This window comes from Zonotrichia albicollis, chromosome 1, assembly GCF_047830755.1.
Source record: "Zonotrichia albicollis isolate bZonAlb1 chromosome 1, bZonAlb1.hap1, whole genome shotgun sequence".
Classification (NCBI taxonomy): Eukaryota; Metazoa; Chordata; class Aves; order Passeriformes; family Passerellidae; genus Zonotrichia; species Zonotrichia albicollis.
The window spans coordinates 153,879,255-153,902,941 of record NC_133819.1 but is presented as its reverse complement, the minus strand read 5'-3'; the positions used below and the strand labels follow the sequence as shown (position 1 = coordinate 153,902,941).

At 49.9% G+C, this 23,687-nt stretch overlaps 2 protein-coding genes and 1 long non-coding RNA gene across 3 annotated transcripts in view; all 3 read left to right on the top strand.

Annotated features, from left to right (window-relative positions):
• Nucleotides 1-22,433, top strand: part of LOC141731764 (uncharacterized) — a 96,956-nt gene extending 74,523 nt beyond the window's left edge. Inside the window, exon 3 of the long non-coding RNA XR_012583723.1 lies at nt 21,764-22,433. This is a non-coding gene — a long non-coding RNA (uncharacterized LOC141731764). The remainder of the gene's footprint in view (nt 1-21,763) is intronic.
• Nucleotides 19,129-19,956, top strand: LOC141731763 (feather beta keratin-like). Its single transcript, XM_074558379.1, has one exon. The coding sequence runs from the start codon at nt 19,129-19,131 to the stop codon at nt 19,468-19,470; it is 342 nt and encodes a 113-aa protein (XP_074414480.1). The 3' UTR covers nt 19,471-19,956.
• Nucleotides 22,434-22,494: 61 nt separating the features above from the next.
• On the top strand, nt 22,495-22,859 carry LOC141731762 (feather beta keratin-like). Its single transcript, XM_074558364.1, has one exon. It carries the CDS (start codon nt 22,495-22,497, stop codon nt 22,804-22,806), a length of 312 nt encoding a protein of 103 aa, XP_074414465.1. The 3' UTR covers nt 22,807-22,859.
• Nucleotides 22,860-23,687: the final 828 nt, after the last annotated feature.

Here is a 23,687-nt window from a genome sequence, read left to right as displayed (position 1 = left end):
TTCCATAACTGCCCCTTGCATTCTCATGCCTCTACCCTGCCTTACCCCCTCTCTTCCAGGCACCCTCCACACCACACCCATGGCCTGCAACAGCCTCTGCCGCCCCTGCGGACCCACCCCGCTGGCCAACAGCTGCAACGAGCCCTGTGCCCTGCAATGCCAGGATTCCCACGTCATCATCAACCCTTCCCCTGTGCTGGTCACCCTGCCAGGACCCATCATGACCTCCTTCTCCCAGAACACCGCCGTCGGATCCACCTCCTCGGCTGCCGTGGGCACTGAGCTCAGTGTGCAGGGACAGCCCATCTCTGGGGGATTTGGTGGCTTTGGTGGCTTTGGCCTTGGCTATGGCCGTGGATTTGGCTATGGTCTGGGAGGCCTGGGCTGCTATGGCAGAAGGGGTGGCTACATCTGCTAAGGGCCCTTGGTACACCACGCTCCCCCTGTGGGGCAGGAAGGCATTTATGATCTGGTAAAGCCTCCTCCAAGCAAAGGACCTTGGCTGATGGTCGCCCTTCTTTCTCTTCAGCCTGACTCCCTTCCATTTGCTGCTTATTGCCTCTCATTCTTCTACCTCAATAAAGTTTTCCTGCATCACGTTTTAAGTTGCGTTCTTCTTCTTTCTGATGCCAAGACCCTTCCAGTCTCACTCAACTTTCTGCCAGGGTTCCGCCATCCATTGGAGTTGGTGAAAAAGTGCTCCAGGTCCTCTTTTATGATTTATTTCCCTATTCTACTATAAGGTGGCACAATTTGCTCTACCAGTGCATCCCATAAATCTTTCAGTTACTGGATGACAGACCTGGATACACTAATGCAGATTTATCCCTGCCTGTGGCCCAAGCCTCCCTGGATGATGTGTTCAGTTTTGTGGACAGCAGTAGCTTCTGTCCCTCATCATCTTCCATGCCCTTCTGCAGACCCTATGAAGCACATCCATGTCTTCCTTGTCTTTATGGGCTCAGAGTTCAACACTGAACTCTGATTTTAGTACAGGAGACCTGAGGGTGAGATTCCCCCAGTCTCTTGTGCTGCACACAGTGTGATGAGCCCAGGACACAGGAGGAGTTCCTGGTCAGTGGGTGCACATGGCTGGGGCACATCCAATTCTTCATCCAACACCCCAAGTGCTCCTCCCTGCGGCTGCTCTCAATCCTCTCATCACCCCTCCTTTACCCTGCATGTTTGGGATTGCTCCAGTCCAGGTGCAGAACGTTCTGCCCCTCTGCTCTGGTGATATTGGAGAACTCTTAATCTATGGATTACTGGGATCAGGGAAGACAAGACTCTGCCAGAGGAGATCTAGAGTATGGCCTTGAGGATGATCCATGGCTGAAGGTTTGGGACAGCCTCTGTCCATGACACTGGGATATTTTCCAGGCAGAAGCTGTTGCCTGGCAGAGCCTGCTGTGTCATGAGGTTGGGAATGTTTTGCTTCAAACAGCTCTGAAATTCCACATTCTGCTCTTGAGGCCGTGTCCATCTGACCTTGGTGACAGATTTAATGAGTTGGTATTGGTTCCACTATGGGTGGATGAAGAGAGGGAGAACCAGGATCCTGTATCTGGACTTGTGCAAAACTTTTGTTCCTGTGCCAGACAACGTCCTGGTATCTAAGCTGGAGTTGATGGCTGGACATCTGACTCGATAAGAAATGGGCAGGATGGTCTCACTGAAAAGTTGTGGTCACTCCATGTCCCAGTGTGGAGAACAGGGATGAGTGGTGATCCATAGGGATTGATAATGGAACCATTGTAACTTCCCATCTTTGTCAGGGACATGGAGAGTGGGCTTGAGTGTCCCCCTGGTTAGACTGGGGATGACTCCCAGGTGAGTGGTGTGGTTTATGGTCTGGAGGGAAGGGATGGCACCCAGAGGGTTCCGGACAGGGTGTGGAAATGTGTTGGTGGGAAGCTCAACAGAGCCTAGAGGAAGGTCCTGCACCTGGATTGGATCAATCTCACTAATGGATGTTGGATGGATAATGAGTAAATTAACAGCATCCCTGAGGAGAAGGACTTACACACACTTACACATTAAAATTGTAATTAAATCTTAAATAACCCTAAAATTCTAAAAAGAATTACAAACTAACGAAAAATAAAAACTTTATCTCACTAATAAAAAAAAACCAGACTAAAAATCATCACCATATAGCCATCTACCAACAAAAAACCAAAAATACACACTTTTCACAAATAAATACACACTTTTCACAATATAAAAATAAATCAAAAATAACAAACAATCATATAAAAACCCACAAAACAAATCACAAAAACCAGTAAAAAATATCAAACGAACTTCCTAAACTCAAAACTATTCAACTCACCCTAAACATTACTAAAAATATGGCTCTCTACCTCTACACTAATTAATAAATAAAAACCATTGCTCTATAAAAATATATTAAAAAAATTTAAAAAATGGAAAGATGAGGAATTGGAAATGTCCTGCCCACATGAATAAGCTTAAAAAAAAAATCCCCCATGCCCTGGAATTATCCCCACAGTGAGGGCAGCACATTCTGCCCCTCTGCAGCACTCTGAGGGGAACGGACTTGTGTGTTCCACTCTGAGGACACAAAAAGAGAAACATGAACCTCCTCGAGCAGATCTGTAAATGGCCTTGGGAGATGATGAGGGTCTGGAGGAACTGGTGTCCAGCCAAAGTGAGCCCACCAGCCAGGAGGGCCTTGTGTCAGAGGCGTGGATGGACCTGCATTGGGGGATCCAGGTTTGTGTTCAAGCAACTGAAAGGTTGCTGTGGTGCACTGGAAGAACAAAGTGTACCAGTGTACATATTGGGGAAATAATTCTGACAAGAGCTCTTGGAGCACATTTTCAGCAATTCCAATAGCATCAACAACATTGGCTAAATCTCAAAGTGTCTAGGGAGAAGAATGAAGAAGGAGTCTTTTGAGGTTATGATGCACGAAAACTTTATTGAGGTAGAACAGTGAAAACTCAGGAACAGCCAGTGGAAGGGAGCTGGTCTGAGGTACAAGGAGGATGACCATCAGCCGAGGCCCCTTGCTTGCAGATGGTTTGGCCAGAGCACCAAGGCCTTCCTGCCCCACAGTGGAAGCAGCCAGAGGTGCCCAATGGTGTCTGGCTTGGGAGAAGGGGTTTGCAGCAGAGGAGCTGGACAGAGCCAAAGGGACGATGCAGAGCACAGAGAGGGAGAAGAGGAGGAGGCAGATGGGCCATGTTTGCAGGCAGCTCGGGCTGGGCCCTTGACTGCTGCCTTGCCAGGTGCCCTGAGAGCAGGAACTGGAATTGCTGAGCCTGTTTGAGAGCCTTGGCACTGAGATGCATCTTCAATGCCAGAGATGAGTTCCAAGGAGTGGGTGGTTGGTGTCAGGGCTGGTGCTGAGGGCCCTTAGCAGATGTTGCCATAGCCCCTCCTGCCATAGCAGCCCAGGCCTCCCAGCCCGTAGCCAAATCCACGGCCATAGCCAAAGCCACCAAAGCCACCAAACCCGCCAGAGATGGGCTGTCCCTGGGCATTGAGCTCAGTGCCCAGAGCAGCGGAGGAGGTGGATCCGACGGCGGTGTTCTGGGGGAAGGAGGTCATGATGGGTCCTGGCAGGGTGACCAGCACAGGGGAAGGGTTGATGATGACGTGGGAATCCTGGCATTGCAGGGCACAGGGCTCGTTGCAGCTGTTGGCCAGCGGGGTGGGTCCGCAGGGACTGCAGAGGCTGTTGCAGGCCATGGGTGTGGTGTGGAGGGTGCCTGGAAGAGAGAGGGATAAAGCAGGGCAGAGATGTCGGGGATGTGAGGGGCAGGGATGCAGGAGGATAAGTGAGTGTGGAAGTTGTTGTGGGGCTGTGGGGAGGCGTGAGGGCTGCTGAGGCTGGGGCTGAGTGTGCCGGCAGAGAGGGCCCAGGGGTGCAGAAGCAGGAGGGTCAGGGACTTCAATCTCACCTGGTTGTCGGCAGGAGCAGGAGGAGAAGGCTTGAGGAGAAGTGTGTAAGGGAGAGAGGCTCTGGGTCGGCTTTTATGCCGGTTCTGGCGGGGCGGGACAGCCTTGTCCCTTGGCCTTGGGGCATTTTGCAGGCTGCAGCTTTTGCCTTGCTCAGCCTGATGAGTCATGACCTGGGGAATGTTTTCCTTCCTGATGTTCTGCAGTGTCATGTCTTCTTCTTCTGTTTGTGTCCATGTGACACTGACAGCTGTTCATAATTTGAGAATTAGAGACAAGTGTGGGTTTTTTTGATGACATCTATCAAGACATGCAGAAGATTCAACCAAAGCTAAGGAGAACTGGGGAGTCATCAGTGAGGTCACGCCATATTGACAACATCTCTCATTTGCATTCTTGCCTCCTGTCTCAAGAATCTCTCAGCTCTTTCAGCTCTTCCTAGTTTTGATTATACCCCAGTATTGTCAATGTCATGGTGGCCCTGCACTGCTCTTGGTCAACCATGTCCATGTCCTTGCTCCACTCTGGAGCCCAACAGTGGTGGGGGACAGTAGGGTTAACTCCTTCAGCCTTATTGTACTTCTTCTCCTACATTATCTATCCTGGTAACAGCTGGAGATTTTTATTCCAAAGAGTTCATGTCCACCTCATGACCCACTTAAGCTACAGTAGGACTACAAGGACCTTCCCTTCTCGAATGCTTTGGTTGCCAAGGGAAGGGCAACTGGTGTCATCCTGATCTTCTGTCAGGGTTTTTAGAGTCCCACAGGACATCCTTGTCCCTAAACTGCAGACATGTGGGTTTCAAAGGAGCTCTGATGAATGGATGAGGAACAGAGAGTGATGGTCAAATGGCTCTATATACAGGTGGAGGCCAGTGACGAGGCCTCCAGGCTTGTGCCTTGGACTGGTGATTTTGAATATTTCATCAAGGAGATGAACAGTGAGATTTACACCACTCTCAGAATGTTTGCAGGTACCAGGAAGCTGAGTGTTGCAGTCGACTCAAAAACATGGAAGGATGTCATCAGGAGGGACACTGGGAATATTGAGAACCGAAGAACCTCTTGTGGTTCAACAACTCCAAGTTCAAGGTCTTGCACATGGGTTGGGACAGTCCCAGACACGAGCACAGCTTTGGAGAAAACTCATTGAGAGCAGTTCCACAGAGAAAAATTGCAGGTTCTGGTGGACTAAAATGACACAGCAATGTGAATTTCAGCCAAAAAACATAACCATATCCTGGGCTGCATAAAAACAGGTGTGGCCACAGGAATGCCTGGGTGTCAGTTAGAGCCAGGAGGAAGGACCCAAATTCTTGTCAGCTTTATTTGCACCTTCTACATACCTGCATCAAAAGAAGCCCAAAACCTTCGGCTTGACTGCTCCCAATTAAAAGCTGCTGCCAAGGTCAGATGGACACGGCCTCAAGGGGAGGGCGTGGGATCACAGAACATCAAGAGGGAAAACATGACCCACTTATGACTCACCAGGCTAGGCCAGGCAAGAGCTGCATCCTAAGAAATGCCCCAAGGCCATGGGACAAGGCTGTCCCGCCCCTCCAGGAACAGCATAAAAGCCAGCCTAGAGCCTCTCTCCCTCACACACTTCTCCTCAAGCCTTCTCTTTCTCCTGCACCAGCAACCAGGTGAGTCTCATAACCCTGACCCTGCTGCTCCGCACCCCTGGCCCCTCTCTTCCAGCACTCCCAGCCCCAGCCTCAGCAGCCCTCACGCCTCCCCACAACAGCCACAGCAGCCTCCATGCTCCCTCGTCCTCTTCCATAACTGCCCCTTGCATCCTCATGCCTCTACCCTGCCCAACCCCCTCTCTTCCAGGCACCCTCCACACCACACCCATGGCCTGCAACAGCCTCTGCAGCCCCTGCGGACCCACCCCGCTGGCCAACAGCTGCAACGAGCCCTGTGCCCTGCAATGCCAGGATTCCCGCGTCATCATCAACCCTTCCCCTGTGCTGGTCACCCTGCCAGGACCCATCATGACCTCCTTCCCCCAGAACACCGCCGTTGGATCCACCTCCTCGGCGGCCGTGGGCACTGAGCTCAGTGTGCAGGGACAGCCCATCTCTGGGGGATTTGGTGGCTTTGGTGGCTTTGGCTATGGCCGTGGATTTGGCTACGGCCTGGGAGGCCTGGGCTGCTATGGCAGAAGGGGCTATGGAAACATCTGCTAAGGGCCCTCAGCACCAGCCCTGACACCACCAACCACCCACTCCTTGGAACTCATCTCAGGCATTGAAGACGCATCTCTGGGCCAAGACTTTCAAACTGGCTCAGCACTTCCAGCTCCTGCTCTCAGGACACCAAGCAAGGCAGCAGCCAAGGGCCCAGCCCTTGCAAACATGGCCCATCTGCCTCCTCCACCTCTCCCTCTCTGTGCTCTGCATCGTCCCTTTGGCTCTGTCCAGCTCCTCTGCTGCAAACCCCTTCTCCCAAGCCAGACACCATTGGGCACCTCTGGCTGCTCCCACTGTGGGGCAGGAAGGCCTTGGTGCTCTGGCCAAACCATCTGCAAGCGAGGGGCCTCGGCTGATGGTCGCCCTACTTGTACCTCAGACCAGCTCCCTTCCTCTGGCTGCTCCTGAGTTTTCACTGTTCTACCTCAATAAAGTTTTCGTGCATCATAACATCAAAAGAGTCCTTCTTCATTCTTCTCCCTAGACACTTTGAGATTTAGCTAATGTTGTTGATGTTATTGGGATTGTTGGAAAATGTGCTCCAAGAGCTCTTGTAGGAATTATTTCCCCAATTCCACTCCCCACTGGTACACTTTGTTCTTCCAGTGCACCACAACAACTCTTCAGTTGCTTGAACACACACCTGGATCCCCCAATGCAGGTCCATCTGTGCCTCTGACACAAGGCCCTCCTGGCTGGTGGGCTCACTTTGGCTGGACACCAGTTCCTCCAGACCCTCATCATCTCCCAAGGCCATTTTCAGATCTGCTTGAGGGGGTCCATGTCTTTCCTTCTTTTGTGTCCTCAGAGTGGAACACACAAGTCCAGTCTCATCAGAGTACAGCACAGGGACAGAATGTGCTGCCCTCAGTGTGGCGATGACCCCAGAGCATGGGGGATTTTTGCTCAGTTCATTCACATTGCCAGGACATGTCCAATTCTTCATCATTCAGGTCTTTAAATTTTTTTAGTTATTTTCATACTGTATTGGTTATTATTGATTAATTTGTGCTGAGGTAGAGTTTTGGATTATTTTTTTTTAGTAATGTTTACTGTTGGTTGAATAGTTTTGAGTTTAGTAAGTTGGTTTGATTTTTTTAGTGGTTTTTGTGAATTGTTTGATATTTTTAGCGGTTCTTGTGAATTGAAACAATTCAATTTTGTGAATTGTTTTGTGAATTGAATTTTATGAAAAAAGTTTGGGGTTTTATATGGTTGTTTTTTATTTTTGATTTATTTCTATAATGTGGTAAGAATTATTAGTAAAAGGAGTATACTGTGGGTTTTTTTGTTGGTAGTTGGTTATACGGTGGTGTTTCTTCAGTGTGTGGGTTTTTTTGTTTTTTATTAAATTAGTGAGATTCGTTTTTTTATTTTGTGGTTAGTTTGCAATTGTTTTTAGAATTTTAGGGTGATTTTGTTTATTTATATGGGTGTGTAAGTGTGTAAGTCCTTCTCCTCAGGGATGCTGTTAATTAACTCATTGCCCATTCAGCATCCATTACTAAGATTGATCCAATCCAGGTGCAGGATCCTCCTCTTGGCCCTGTTGACCTTCACGAGCTTCACAACAGCCCCGTCTCCCCAGCCTGTCTGGAGTGCTCTGGATGCCATCCCTTCTCTCCAGACAATCAACCATTGTTCTCTCCTAACGCTTATTCACATTTTTGCTGATGGCACACACAATTGCACTCTCCATGTCCCTGACACAATGGGAAGTGACAATGGTTGAGCACAAGTCTCTGAGGATCACCACTCATCCCTGTTCTCCACACACACATGGAGCCATTGACTCTTTCATAACTCTTCCAGTGCGACCATCCCACCCATTTCCATCTTAACCAAAACGTCCAACCAAACATCCACATCTCTCCAGCTTAGAGACAAGGATGTTTTCTGGCAAAGGAAAAATTATTGTGCACAGGTCCAGGTACATGTTTTTGGTCCCTCTTCCCTCATCCAGCAGTGCTGCAACCAAAACCAACACATCAAATCTTCTGCCAAGGTCAGATGGACACAGCCTCAAGAGCAGGACGATGTCGCAGACATTTTTTCATAGAAATCTTTTCTTTCACATTTGTCTATCTTCTGAGAAGCAGAGCCCCAGAAGAAGAATGTAAACAATTGTTATCAGCTGCTGTGAAATGTAGCAGGTGCCCCTGTGATTGGCTCATCTTCCATGTGTACCATTAAAGGCCAATCACAGGAGCAGCTCAGGGACAGATTCCCTGGACACAGAACTTTGTTATTCATTCTTTCTATTCTATTCTTAGCTGAGCAGCTCTCTGCAACTTCTCTTCTTATTCTTTTTAGTATAGTTATAATGTATTATATATCATATATAAATAAATCAAGCCTTCTGATCAAGAAACAAATTCTCGTCCTTCTCTCACCACAGTGACCGTCTAAAGTCGCTGTAATAGGACGTGGCAATGCAGATCTGAGGGAAGAAAAACCCTCCCACCTTTTGCCAGGCTGTGCCAGGCAAATCTGCTGCCTGAAAAAATGCCCTGGGATAACAGGCCAAGGCTGTCCCAAACCTCCAGCCATAGATTGTCCTCAAGGCTGTGCTCTGGATCCTCTAAACCAGAATCCTATCTTCCTTATTCCCAGTGACCCATAGATTAAGAGTTCTTCAATACCACCAGAGAGGAGCAGAGGGGCAGAATCTGCTGCACCTGGATTGAAGCTGTCCCAAACATGCAGGATAAAGGCTGGATCATGAGGGGATTGAGAGCACTCCCAAGAACGAAGGATTTGGGATGTGAGTGAATGAAAAATGGGACAGGCCCTGACCATGTGCACTTGCAGAGCAGAAATCCCTGTTTCCTGTGCTCATCCCCACAGTGTGGGGGGCAGATGAGCAGGGAAGTCTTGCTCATCTAGCTCATCATTTCTACGCATCTCTGGCAAGACTGAAATTGTGTGTTCAACTGTACAACCCCTACGATAAGAAAAGCATGGACCTGCTCAAGCAGATCTCTTGCTGGGCTAAGGAGATGATGAGGGGATGGAGCAACTGGTGTCCACCCTAAGGGAGCACACAACCCAGAGGGGCTTGTGCCTGCAGCAGGGATAGACCTGCATTAGCGTATCCAGGGCTGTGTTCTATAAACAGAAGGGTTTGTGGGATGCAGTGGAAGAGCAAAGCATTCCAGTGGGTGGTTGAAGCAGGGAAATAAATCCTAAAAGTGGTCTTGATGCACTTTTAACCCAAAAGTCCTCTACAACCCCCGTTTAGTGATGAATGAGTCTGGAAAAGTCTTGGGAGAAGAAAGAACGAGGAGTCATATGAGGTTATGATGCAGGAAAACTTTATTGAGGTAGAAGAATAAAAGGCCATGAGCATCCAGTACTAAAAGGAGTAGGCTGAGGTGAAAGGAGAGTGACCATCAGCCATAGACCTTTGCTCTCAGGAGGTTTTTCCAGAGCACCAAGAACATTCTGCCCCACAGTGGGAGGAGCCCACCAGAGGGGTCCAATGGTGTCTGGCCTGCAAGAAGTGATCTGCAGCAGAGGGAACTGAACAGAGCTGAAGGGGCCATGCAGAGCAGGGAGTGGGAGAACAGGAGGCAGATGGGCCATGCTTGTAGCCAGGCTGGGCTGGCCCCTTAGCAGATGTAGCCGCCCCTCCTGCCATAGCAGCCCAGGCCTCCCAGCCCGTAGCCAAATCCACGGCCATAGCCAAAGCCACCAAAGCCACCAAATCCCCCAGAGATGGGCTGTCCCTGCACACTGAGTTCAGTGCCCAGAGCAGCGGAGGAGGTGGATCCAACGGCGGTGTTCTGGGGGAAGGAGGTCATGATGGGTCCTGGCAGGGTGACCAGCACAGGGGAAGGGTCGATGATGACGCGGGAATCCTGGCATTGCAGGGCACAGGGCTCGTTGCAGCTGTTGGCCAGCGGGGTGGGTCCGCAGGGAGTGCAGCGGTTGTAGCAGGCCATGGGTGTGGTGTGGAGGGTGCCTGGAAGATAGAGGGGTGAGGCAGGGCAGGGGCGATGGTGGAGGAAGGTGAGGGAATTTGGAGGGTGTTTTGGGGCTGTGAGGTGGTGTGAGGGCTGCTGAGGATGGGGCAGAGTGTGCTGGAAGAGAGGGATCAAGGGTGCAGGAGCAGGAGAGTCAGGGAATTGAGGCTCACCTGGCTGTCAGCAGGAGGAGAAGGCTTGAGGAGAAGTGTGTGAGGGTGAGAGGCTCTGGGCTGGCTTTTATACTGCTCCTGAAGGGGCGGGGCAGCCTTGTCCCACGGCCTTGGGGCATTTTGCAGGTAGCAGCTCTTGGCTGACCCAGCTTGGGGAATCATGAGCTGGGGAATGTTTTCCTTCATGTAGTTTTGCAATTCCATGCCCTGCTCTTGAAACCATTTCCATCTGACCTCGGCAGTAACTTCATTGCATTTGTATCTGGGCAGATTTGATTGTTCCTTGTGAGTCAGGGAGGGCTGAATAAACAACCAGAGCCCAGCAGAAATGCGATGTCATCAGTGAGATCATTTTGTGGCAGACGTCGTGTGGTTTGTGCGTGCCTTGTGAAGACTGGGACTCTGTTCTCTGCCACTGGATGTCCATCAGTCATTGTGTTGCACCCAGGAATGCTGAGGGAGCTGCTGATGTCCTGGGCAGGTCACTCTGCAAGAGCTTGGAAAGGTCCCAGTGCCTGGGAGCTCTTCTTGATGGATGACAGGGACCCCAAGAAGTTTTGTTTTTTTTTTTTTGAGTACAATCAAGAGAAAGATCTGGAAATTAAAACCTTCCTAATTTGAATTTTTTCCAATGCTGTGGTCCATTTGGATTTCTCAACTTTACATGGAAATATACTCTGTCATTTAAAGTGTATTTCTTTACCTCTTTAAGAAACCAAATAAACAAGCAACCAATGATGCTAGATCATGTTTTGCTCAGGCTGGTCTTGGATGTGAATTTGTTTATTCTGCATTCAGGCCCTATGGTTTCATAATTTATATCCTGTCAGATGTAATATTTTGTTCCTGTTATAAAAAACACTAATTGCTGCTGGATGGTCATTGTGATCCTATTTCCTCCTGTCATGGTGCTGGTGTGTCTTTGTGGAATTCTGTGATTCTGTGTCCTTCTCTACAGGCTGTGTCCATTTGACCTTTGCGGCAGTTTTTAATTTTGAGGAGTAGAGGTCAATGTATTGGTATTGGTATTCGGTATATGGCATTATTGGCTTGTATCAGGCACGTAGAAGATGACAACAAATCCTACAAGAATTGGGGTGTTGCGAGTAAGGTCCTTCCTCACAACATCTCCTTTGTCCATTCTTCCCTTCTCACAAAAATAAACCTCACACGTCTCCCATTTCTAATCACAAGGATTCTTTGGTCCCCTCAACCTCTTGCTTCTCTGACTTCACTAAGTTCATGTCTTTCTTCCACTGTGAAGCTCAACTCATCACCCTAAATCAGATATCCCTATCTCTGAGGAGACAGGAATTATCAATCTGCTAGAAACCCTCTTCCAGAAGTTCTTTTGTTGCAAGGATGCATGGCCATCTCTTGAACATTTTGGTCTCTATTGGTGTTCATATTTTGATCGTTATTTTGTCACCTATTGGTGACAATAATGACATTCTCATATTTCCAATTAAGCCCCAACCATTCCTGCTGGCCATACTTCTTTCTATGCAACCAAGGGAATGGTTGGTGGCCTTGGTTGAAAATTCACATTGGTGTTTCCTTTTAATATTTTGGTCCACCAGAACTCTCAGGCCATTGTCTGGTGGAACTGATCTTGAGAATTCCCTCTCCAAAGCTGTGCTCATGTCTGGGACTGTCCCAAACCATGTGCAGGACCTTAAACTTGGAGCTGTTGAACCACAAGAGATTCCTATGTTTTCAACATTCCCAGTGTCCTTCCTGATGGGATCACTCCATGTTCTTGTGTCAACTGTAATACTCAGCTTTGTGGCACCTGCAAACATGCTGAGTGTGGTCTCAATGTCACTGTTCATCTCCTTGATAAAATATTCAAAATCATCAGTCCAAGGCAGAGGCCTGGAGGCCTCATCACTGGCCTCTACCTGTACACAGAGCCACTGACCATCACTCTCTGTCTGTTCCTCATCCATTCATTAGACCTCCTTTGAAACCCACGTGTCTGCAGTTCAGAGATAAAGATGTTATGTGGGACAGTGATAAAGCCCTGACAGAAGTCCAGGATGAAACCAGTTGTCCCTTCCTTGGCAAACAAAGCATTCTATCAGGGAAGGACCTGGTGGAGCATAAATGAATCTTGAGGTCACCATGTAGTCTTTATTTTAAAAACTCCAGTAGTTTCCAGGACAGGATTAGGAACAGAAATAAAGCATGTTGAGGGAGTTGAACATCCTGTTTCACACCACAGGTGAGGCTGCATGGACACAGCCATGGTTGACCAAGAGCGGTGCAGGGCCACCATGGCACTGATTAGAGTGGAGGATCCTGGAGATGAGGAGAAGCTGAGAGAGCTGGGAGCTCTGCCAGGCAGGAGGCAAGAATGCAAATGGGACACGTTGTCAATATGCCATGGAATGACCTCACTGACGACACCCCAGTGCTTGTAAGCTTTGCTTGAATCTTCTACGTGTCCTGGCACGCAACATCAACACCAACACCTTGGTCTCTAATTCTTGCAGCGAGAAAGTATCACCAAGGTCAGGTGGAGGTGGCCTCAGGAGAGAACATGAAATTGCACAATTCCGCAGAGGAACAACCAAACCATGCAAAGAAGGAAAGAGGAGCTTGCCGGGTGTCCATTACTAATTATTGGGTTTTGCTTACAGGAACAAAGCATTAGGACTAATGACACCTATAAGGTATGACACCTTGTGGCTTGAATGTGGAATAAATGAATTGATGTCACAGATAAGTTTTCGAAAAAAGGGATGAAGCCTGCTTTGTTCTTATTTATGGGTTTTTTCTTAATGTGGCCAAGGAATACACTTTAATTTAGACAGTTTACATGGTTGAGTAAATTTCAGATATCCAAATCAACCATAACAATGGAACATGTTCACCCTAAGCAGCCTCTCATTTTCCAGATTCTCCCTCTTGCTGACATAGAAGACACAAGAGAACAAACTCTATTTCAGAAATCAGGAGCAGCTCCCAGGCACCAGAACCTTTCCAGGATGTTGCTCTGTGACCTTCCCAGGGCATCAGCAGCTCCCTCAGCATTCCTGGGTGCGGCACAATGACTGATGGACATCCAGCGGCACAGAACAGAGTCCCAGTCTTCACAAGGCACCCACAAACCACAGGACATGAGTGCCACAAAATGACCTCACTGATGACATTGCATTTCTGCTGGGCTCTGGTTGTTTCTTCAGCCCTTCCTGACCCACATCTAATAATCAAATCCACCCAAATGCCAACTCCTAAAGCTGCCAACAAGGTCAGATGGACATGGCCTCAAGAGTTGGATATGACACTGAAGTGTTGTGGGAACAAAAGCAATCCCCACCTCTTGACTCACCAGGCCAGGCAAGACCTGTTGGTTGGTGAATGCCCCAAGGCCATGGGACAAGGCGGTCCCACCCCTCCAGGACCAGCATAAAAGCTGGCCCAGAACCTCTCACACTCACACACTTCTCCTCAAGCCTTCTGCTCCTGTTCCTGCTGACAACCAGGTGAGACTCAATCCCCCTGCTCTCCTGCTCTTGCACCTCTCACCTCTCTCTTCCATCATGCTCAGCCCCAACCTAGGCAGCCCTTACGCCTCCCCACAGCCCCACAACAGCCTCCACACCCCCTAACCCTCCTGAAGCAGCACTCCTCGAGCTCCCACACCCCTGCCCTGCCTCACCCTTCTCTCTTCCAGGCACCCTCCACACCACACCCATGGCCTGCAACAGCCTCTGCAGTCCCTGCGGACCCACCCCGCTGGCCAACAGCTGCAACGAGCCCTGTGCCCTGCAATGCCAGGATTCCCACGTCATCATCAACCCTTCTCCTGTGCTGGTCACCCTGCCAGGACCCATCATGACCTCCTTCCCCCAGAACACCGCCGTCGGATCCACCTCCTCCGCTGCCGTGGGCACTGAGCTCAGTGTGCAGGGACAGCCCATCTCTGGGGGATTTGGTGGCTTTGGTGGCTTTGGTGGCTTTGGCTATGGCCGTGGATTTGGCTATGGGCTGGGAGGCCTGGGCTGCTATGGCAGAAGGGGCTATGGAAACATCTGCTAAGGGCCCTCAGCACCACCTCTCACACCAACCACCCACTCCTTGGAACTCATCTCCGGCACTGAAGATGCATCTCTGGGCCAAGGCTCTGAAATGGACTCAGCACTTGCAGTTCCTGCTCTCAGGGCACCTGGCAAGGCAGCAGCCAACGGGCCAGCCCGAGCTGCCTGCAAACATGGCCCATCTGCCTCCTCCTCTTCTCCCTCTCTGTGCTCTGCATCGTCCCTTTGTCTCTGTCCAGCTCCTCTGCTGCAAACCCCTTCTCCCAAGCCAGAGACCATCGGCCACCTCTGGCTGCTCCCACTGTGGGGCAGGAAGGCCTTGGTGCTCTGGCCAAACCATCTGCAAGCAAGGGCCCTCGGCTGATGGTCACCCTACCTCCACCTCAGACCAGCTCCCTTCCACTGGCTGCTCCAGAGTGTTCCCTGTTCTACCTCAATAAATTTTTCGTGCATCATAACCTCACAAGACTCTTTCTTCTTTCCTCTCCCTAGACACTTTGCGAGGAGTATACTGTGGGGTTTTTTTGGTAGTTGGTTATATGGTGGTTGTTTTTTTAATATGTGGGGGTTTTTTTGGTTTTTTGTTTTTTTTTCTATTAGTGAGATTTTTTTTTTGTTTAGTTTGTAATTATTTTTAGAATTTTAGGATTACTTAGTTTATTTATATGGGTGTGTAAGTGTGTAAGTCCTTCTCAGGGACGCTGTCAATTAACTCATTGCCAATCCAACACCCATTACTGAGATTGATCCAGACCAGATGCAGGACCTTCGTCTTGGCCCTGCTGACCTTCACGAGCTTCCCACCAGCCCATCTCCACAGTATTTCTGGTACCCTCTGGGTGCCATCCCTTCCCTCCAGACCATAAACCACACCACTCACCTGGGAGTCATCCCCTATCTTGCCAAGGGGGCACTCAAACCCACTCTCCATGTCCCTGACAAAGATGGGGAGTTACAATAGTTCCATTATCAATCCCTACGGATCACCACTCATCCCTGTTCTCCACACTGGGACATGGAGTGACCACAACTTTTCAGTGAGACCATCCTGCCCATTTCTTATCCAGCCGGATGTCCAACCATCAACTCCAGCTTAGATACAAGGATGTTGTCTGGCACAGGAACAAAAGTTTTGCACAAGTCCAGATACAGGATCCTGGTTCTCCCTCTCTTCATCCACCCATAGTGGAACCAATACCAACCCTTAAAGCTGTCACCAAGGTCAGATGGACACGGCCTCAAGAGCAGAATGTGGAATTTCAGAGCTGTTTGATGCAAAACATTCCCAACCTCATGACACAGCAGGCTGCACCAGGCAACAGCTTGTGCCTGGAAAATATCCCAGTGTCATGGGCAGAGGCTGTCCCAAACCTTCAGCCATGGATCATCCTCAAGGCCATACTCTAGATCTCCTCTGGCAGAGTCTTGTCTTCCCTGATCCCAGTAATCCATAGATTAAGAGTTCTCCAATATCACCAGAGCAGAGGGGCAGAACGTTCTGCACCTGGATTGGAGCAATCCCAAACATGCAGGGTAAAGGAGGGGTGATGAGAGGATTGAGAGTAGCCACAGGGAAGAGCACTTGGAGTGTTGGATGAAGAATTGGATGTGCCCCAGCCATGTGCACCCACTGACCAGGAACTCCTCCTGTGTCCTGGGCTCATCCCGCAGTGTGGGCAGCACAAGAGACTGGGGGAATCTCACCCTCTGCTCTCCTGTACTAAAATCAGAGTTCAGTGTTGAACTCTGAGCTCACAAATACAAGGAAGACTTGGATGTGCTTCACAGGATCTGAAGAAGGGCATGGAAGATGATGAGGGACAGAAGCTACTGCTGTCCACAAAACTGAACACACCATCCAGGGAGGCTTGGGCCACAGGCAGGGATAGATCTGCATTAGTGTATCCAGGTCTGTGATCCAGTAACTGAAGGATTTGTGGGATGCACGAGAGAAGCAAAGCGTACCAGTTTTTAGAGTAGGGAAATAAATCATAAAAGGGGACCTGGAGCACTTTTTCACCAACTCAAATAGATGCTGGAACCCTGGCAGACAGCTGAGTGAGACTGGAACAGTCTTGGCATCAGAAAGAAGAGGAACTCATCTTAAAATGTGATGCAGGAAAACTTTATTGAGGTAGAAGACTAAAAGGCCATAAGCAGCAATCAGAAGGGAGCCAGGCTGAAGTGTAAGTAGGGTGACAATCAGCCAAGGTCCTTTGCTTGAAGGAGGCTTTGCCAGATCATCAGAGCCTTCCTGCCCCACAGAGGGAGCATGGCGTGCTGAGGGCCCTTAGCAGATGTAGCCACCCCTTCTGCCATAGCAGCCAAGGCCTCCCAGGCCGTAGCCAAGGCCAAAGCCACTAAATCCGCCCGAGATGGGCTGTCCCTGGGCATTGAGCTCAGTGCCCACGGCAGCCGAGGAGGTGGATCCAACGGCGGTGTTCTGGGGGAAGGAGGTCATGATGGGTCCTGGCAGGGTGACCAGCACAGGGGAAGGGTTGATGATGACGTGGGAATCCTGGCATTGCAGGGCACAGGGCTCGTTGCAGCTGTTGGCCAGCGGGGTGGGTCCGCAGGGACGGCAGAGGCTGTTGCAGGCCATGGGTGTGGTGTGGAGGGTCCTGGAAGAGAGAAGTGTGAGACAGAGCAGGGGTGTGGGCAAGGATGCAGGAGGGGGAGAGAGTGTGGAGGCTGTTGTGTGTCTGTGGGGAGGTGTGAGGGCTGCTGAGGCTGCGGCTGAGCGTGCTGGAAGAGAGGGGCTAGGGGTGCTGCAGGAGGAGGGTCAGGGTCGTGAGGCTCACCTGGTTGTCAGCAGGAACAGGAGCTGAAGGCTTGAGGAGAAGTGTGTGAGGGAGAGAGGCTCTGTGCTGGTATTTATGCTGCTCCTGGAGGGGCGGGACAGCCTTGTCCCATGGCCTTGGGGCATTTTTGAGGCGGCAGCTTTTGGCTGTCCCAGCCTGCTGAGTCATGAGGTAGGGAATATTCTCCTTCATCCATGCCTACAATTCCTTATCCTGCTCTTGAAGCTGTGTCCATTTGACCTTGGCAGCAGCTTTTAATTGGGAGTTGGTATTTGGGAATATTTGACTGTTCCGTGTGTGTCAGGGAGGGGTGAATAAACAGCCAGCACCCAGGGAAGGTGCAATGTCATCAGTGAGGTCATCTTGTGGTAGCTGTGTTCTGTGGTTTGTTGGTGCCTTCTGAGGACTGGGACTTTGTTCTGTGCCGCTGGATGTCCATCACTCATTGTGTTGCATCCAGGAATGCTGAGGGAGCTGCTGATGTCCTGGGAAGGTCACTGTGCAATAACTTGGAAACATCACAGTGCCTCAGAATCCTTCATGACAGAGGAAAGAAATCTCCTCTATTCTGTGTTTTCAATGATATCAAGAAACAGGATCAGGGAAACAAAAGGCAATCCAGGGTTGAACTTCATCCATTGTACTTTTATTTTGAAATTTACACTATTTACAAAACAAATACTCTGTCATTTAAAGTGCATTCCTTGACCTCATTCAGGAATCCAATAAACAACAAACGGGGCCCAATCCCTTTTTTCCCAGGCTGCTCTGTGACATCAATTCCTTTTTTCCGCGTTCAAGCCACAAATTTTCATAACTTATAATTAGTAAGTCCTAATGTGTTGTTCCTATGAGCAAACCCCAATAATTACTAACGGACAGCCAGTAAGCTCGTCTCCTTTCGTGTCATGGAGCAGTTGTTCCTCTGTGGAATTGTGAAATTTCATGTTCTGCTCCTGAGGCCATCTCCATCCGACCTTGGTGGTAGGCTAAGTTGCAAAAATTAGAGACCAAGGTGTTGATTGTGAGTGTCACGACTTGTAGAAGATTCAACCACAACTTGGGAAATTTGGGGTGTCACCACTGAGGTCATTCTATGGCACATTGACAACATGTCCCATTTGCATTTTTGCCTCCTACCTGAAAGAAATTCCAGCTTTTTCCACTTTTCATCTTAAGGATCCTCCACTCCCATCAGTGCCATGGTCTCTTGGCCAACCATGTCCATGGTCTTGTTCCGCTGAGGAGCCCCAACAGTGGTGTAGAATAGGATGTTCAACTCCCGTAACCTGACTGTATTTCTTTTTCTAATTCTGTCCTGGTAACTGCTGGAGTTTTCACAGCCAAGGCTACATGGCCACCTCATGATCCATTTATGGAATTTCAGCCCAGAGCAGTGACCATATCCAAGGTGGCAGAGAAGTAGGTTTGAATAGAAGGAATGGCTGGGGGTTACGTGAAGACATGAAATTGCACCCAAATTCCTGTAGGCTTTGCTTGCCTCTTCAACATTCAAAACAAATCAACTCCAATCCATTGACCTCTGTTTCTCCCAATTGAAATATGCAGTCAAGGTCAAATGGACACAGACTCAAGGGAAGAACATAGAATTGCAGAAAATGAGGAAGGAAAACAGTCCCCACCTCATGACTCACCAGGTTGGGACAGCCAAGATCTGCTGCCTCCAAAATGCCCCAAGGCCATGGGACAAGGCTGTCCCGCCCCTCCAGGACCAGCATAAATACCAGCACAGAGCCTCCCTCCCTCACACACTTCTACTGACTTCTCCTTGTGCTCCTGCTGACAGCCAGGTGAGACTCAAGCCCCCAACTCTCCTGCTCCTGAACCCCTGGCCCCCCTCCTCCAGCACGCTCAGCCCCAGCCTCAGCAGCACTCACACCTCCCCACAGACACACAACAACCTCCACACTCCCTCACCCTGCTGACACTTCATCCCTCACACCCCCACACCCCTACCCTCATTTGTCCTCCTCTCTTCCAGGCACCCTCCACACCACACCCATGGCCTGCTACAACCGCTGCAGTCCCTGCGGACCCACCCCGCTGGCCAACAGCTGCAACGAGCCCTGTGCCCTGCAATGCCAGGATTCCCGCGTCATCATCAACCCTTCCCCTGTGCTGGTCACCCTGCCAGGACCCATCATGAGCTCCTTCCCCCAGAACACCGCCGTCGGATCCACCTCCTCCGCTGCCGTGGGCACTGAGCTCAGTGTGCAGGGACAGCCCATCTCTGGGGGATTTGGTGGCTTTGGTGGCTTTGGTGGCTTTGGCTATGGCCGTGGATTTGGCTATGGGCTGGGAGGCCTGGGCTGCTATGGCAGAAGGGGCGGCTACATCTGCTAAGGGCCCTCAGCACCATCCCTGACACCACCACCTCAGGAGCCTGCTAAAAGTGCAAGCCAATCTCCTTGACTGATGGTCACTGTACTTGCATCTTACACTGAATTCCTTCCACTTTGTTCTCCTGCAGCTTCCTTTGCCTCAATAAACTTTTCTTGCATCAAAACCCGATAAGCCTCCTGTTCTTTTTTAATTCAAGTGGTCTCTCATCCTCACTGAGTACATTCCACAGCTCAGCAGGACACAAGACGACATGGATTAGACCAAAAATATCTTCCCTTACAAATATGTCAAAATAACCAATAACAGAGTCTGGCATGGGAAGCAGAGGAGGGAACACCTTCCACAATCTGTCACACACATCTCGGATGATACACCAAAGACTTGGACACATCAATGCTCTCCTGGGTACAGCTTTGGTAAAGCCTTTCCATGCCAGTGAACACTTGACAAACTCTTACCAGCAGGTCTCTTGAACCCTTGCAGCAAACTGGGGAACTACATCAATCACTCTGTCAGGAAATCTGGAGTGCAAGTGCTTCGACTCCCCTGCTCCAGCAGAGCCAGCAAGAGCAGCATTTCCAGCACCATGGACAGTTCAGTGTTCGCTGTCTCATTACCCGCACTCCAACACCTCCTTCAATCTGTGGCCACCTTCACAATAAAAGATTCTTGTATTCTTTGCCCAGGTACTTTCATTTTGTTTCACTTGTGCCCTTGCGGTGAGCAAGCCCTGCACGTGAGCACTGCTGTGAACAGCCGGGCTCCTTCACTTCATTCCCCACCATCAGGGATTTGCACACACTGATGACACTCTCCCTATCAATCCTTGTCCACTGTGAGTCCCAGCTATCTCAGACTATCCTCTAGGAATGATTCTCCAACCCCTTTGGAGTCTTGTTGTCCTGAACTGGTCTGCATTCAGTAAATCTGCTACATTTTCACATTGGGGAGCCCAGGACTGCCCACAACACCTCACATGGGACCTCACCAGGGCTGAACAGACAGTTCACTTTTCTCTGCTTGGTCATACACTTTCCCCATCCTAACCTGGACACTTGCATTCCCTTTTCCCACACAGGGACACCTCTTGCTCCATTTTTTCTCAACCACAACCACAAAACAAAGGCTATTTCATAGAAGAAAACAATTGTTCCAACTGACACCCAGGCATTCCTTCTTACCTGGGATGACTCCTCCCAACAAACAGCCCTTGGCAGAACCCCATTCTGCCCTGACAGAACCCCATCAGATGTCCAGCACCTCTCAGGTTTTCTGTGTTGGCCCAATGGATCCAATTCCTGGCCTACAGCACTGGGGGCTTGCTGCCATCTGGACTTTGGGACACTGACCACAAGCCTCTGGGTCCAGCCCTTCAGACCTTTCTCAGATGTCCACGCTGGGCACTGATACAACCAGGACTTGCCTGGGTTGTTTTTGAGGATCATGCAATGCTCACCTGCAACAATCCTGGGCAGCCTCTAAATCCTCCTTCTGACAATCACAAGTGGCCTCATGCTTTGGCACACAGCCCATGTAAAACTCCAAATGGTCCCAGATATCAAAAGCTTAAAAATAAGAGGAGCACCAAGACATGCACAGAGCACAGTCAAGAGGAAAGCTCAGGTTTAGTGTCAGGCTTAGCCAGATGGGATCCGTGTGGGGAGGGATGAAATGTGAGGGAAGGAGAAACACCTCCAGCACAACTGCGAATTCCAGAGCAGCCTGACAGGGCTGGGAGGGAATGGGGCCCGTCTTAAAAAAACATCCACAAACCACAGCACATGAATGTCACACAGTGACCTCGCTGATGACACCCCGGTGGTCCAATGCTTTGGTTGTTTACTCTGCCCTCCCTGACATGAACTTTCCATGCACATCCTCCCAAATACCGACTCACATTTAAAAACAGCTGCCAAGGTGAGAAGGAAAAGGAGTCAAGAGCAGGATATGGAATCATAGAATTCCATAAATAAATACCCACATCATGACAGAAAAGGAAAAATGAGTTTGCTGAGCATGAGCAAATTATTGGTTTTTGCTCACAGGAACAAAATATAAAGACTTACATGTTATACCTCATGCCTTTATTGTGGAATAAATGAAGTCATGTCACAGACAAGCTGGGGAAAAAAACGATCAGGCCAGTTTTACTGATTGCTTGGGTTTTTTAATTTCTGAATGAGGTCAAGACATAGACTTTAATTGGCTGAGTACATTGTCATGTAAAGTTGAGAATTCTAAATGGACCTGAAAAATGGAACAAGTTCAGCCTGAACAACCTCTCCTTTTCCAGATGCTGTCACTTCATCCGACTCAACTAAAGACACAAGGGCATGGGCTACCTTTCATCCATCAGAAACTGCTCCTAGGTATGAGGACCTTTCCAAGTTATTGCAGAGTGACATTCTGAGGACATCAGCAGCTCCCTCAGCATTCCTGGGTGCAACACAATGACTGATGGACACCCAGCGGCAAACAATAGGGCCCAGTCATCAGAAGGAACCCACAAACCACAGAACATCAGAGCCACAAAATTACCTTACCTGATGACATTGCAGTTCTCTGGGGTTCAGGCTGTTTATTCATTCCTCCCTGACACACATGAAACAATCAAATCCTCCCAAAGACCAGCTCTCCCTTTAAGTGGCCACCAAGGTGAGGTGGACACAGCCCCAAGGGAAGGACAGAGAATTGCAGAATTGCATAAAGAATAATGCTCCCCACCTCAGGACTCACCAAGCAAGAGCTGCAGCCTGCAAAATGCCCCAAGGCCATGGGACAAGGCTGTCCCGCCCCTCCATAACCTGCATAAAAGCCAGCCCAGAGCCTCTCTCCCTCACATACTCCTCCTCAAGCCTTCTCCTGCTGCAGACTACCAGGTGAATCTCAAGCCTTGACCAGCCTCAGCAGCCCTCAGGCCTCCCCACAGACACACAACAGCCTACACACTCCATCACCTCTTGCACACCACACCCCAGCCCTGCCTCACCCTTCTCTCTTCCAGGCACCCTCCACACCACACCCATGGCCTGCTACAACCGCTGCAGTCCCTGCGGACCCACCCCGCTGGCCAACAGCTGCAACGAGCCCTGTGCCCTGCAATGCCAGGATTCCCGCGTCATCATCGACCCTTCCCCTGTGCTGGTCACCCTGCCAGGACCCATCATGACCTCCTTCCCCCAGAACACCGCCGTCGGATCCACCTCCTCCGCTGCTCTGGGCACTGAGCTCAATGCCCAGGGACAGCCCATCTCGGGCGGATTTGGCTTTGGCCTTGGCTATGGCCTGGGAGGCCTGGGCTGCTATGGCAGAAGGGGCTATGGCTCCATCTGCTAAGGACTGGTTCACCATCTCGGGGCTCCTGCAACAACTCCTGCAAGCAAAGTAGGGCTGATGGTCACTGTACTAGCAACTCACAGCAGATGCCTTCCATCATTTTCTCCTTTTTCTTCAGTCTTTTCCCTCAATAAAATTTTCTTGCATCAAAGCCTGAGAGGTCTCCTCTTCTTTTTGATTTTAAATTGTCACATGTCCTCACCCAGCACACTGTGAGGTCTTAATAGGCTGTTGGCATAGGGGAAAAGGGCTGGAACACCTTTCTTAGGACATACATTCCCACCAGTAATCACAAGAATTGCACAGGAAGCAGGGTTGAAGTGTGATCTTCCAGAATGTGTCACAAGCCCATCACCTGCTACACCAAAGGCTTCGACACACCAATGCTCTCCTGCTCATGGCTCTGAAAAAGCTACTACGTGCCAGGAGACACTTAACAAACTCTCTTCCCCAGCTGGATCCTCAAACCCTCCCTGTAAACAGTCACAAAATCATACATTTTGGCAGGAACACTGGAGAGCCAGAGCTTCATTTCCTTCTGCTCAAGTCAGACCAACAAGACCAGGAATTCCAGGACCATGGCCAGTTCCAGTTCTGGACCTCCCAGGACAGACTCCAACACCTTTTCCATTCTGTGACCACCCTCACACTGAAAAATGCTTCTCTTCCTTGCCCATGGAATTACATCTGTTTTCACTTGTGTCGTTGCCCTGTTATCCTTCACATGTGCACTGCTGAGGACGGCTGTGATCCCTCATCTTCATTCCCTACCATCAGGAATTTGCACTCACTAATGACATGCCTTTCTCCATCCTTGCAGGAGTCACAGCTCTCTGAGTCTCAGTGAAAGATGTCCCAACCCCTTTAGAATCTTGTTGGCC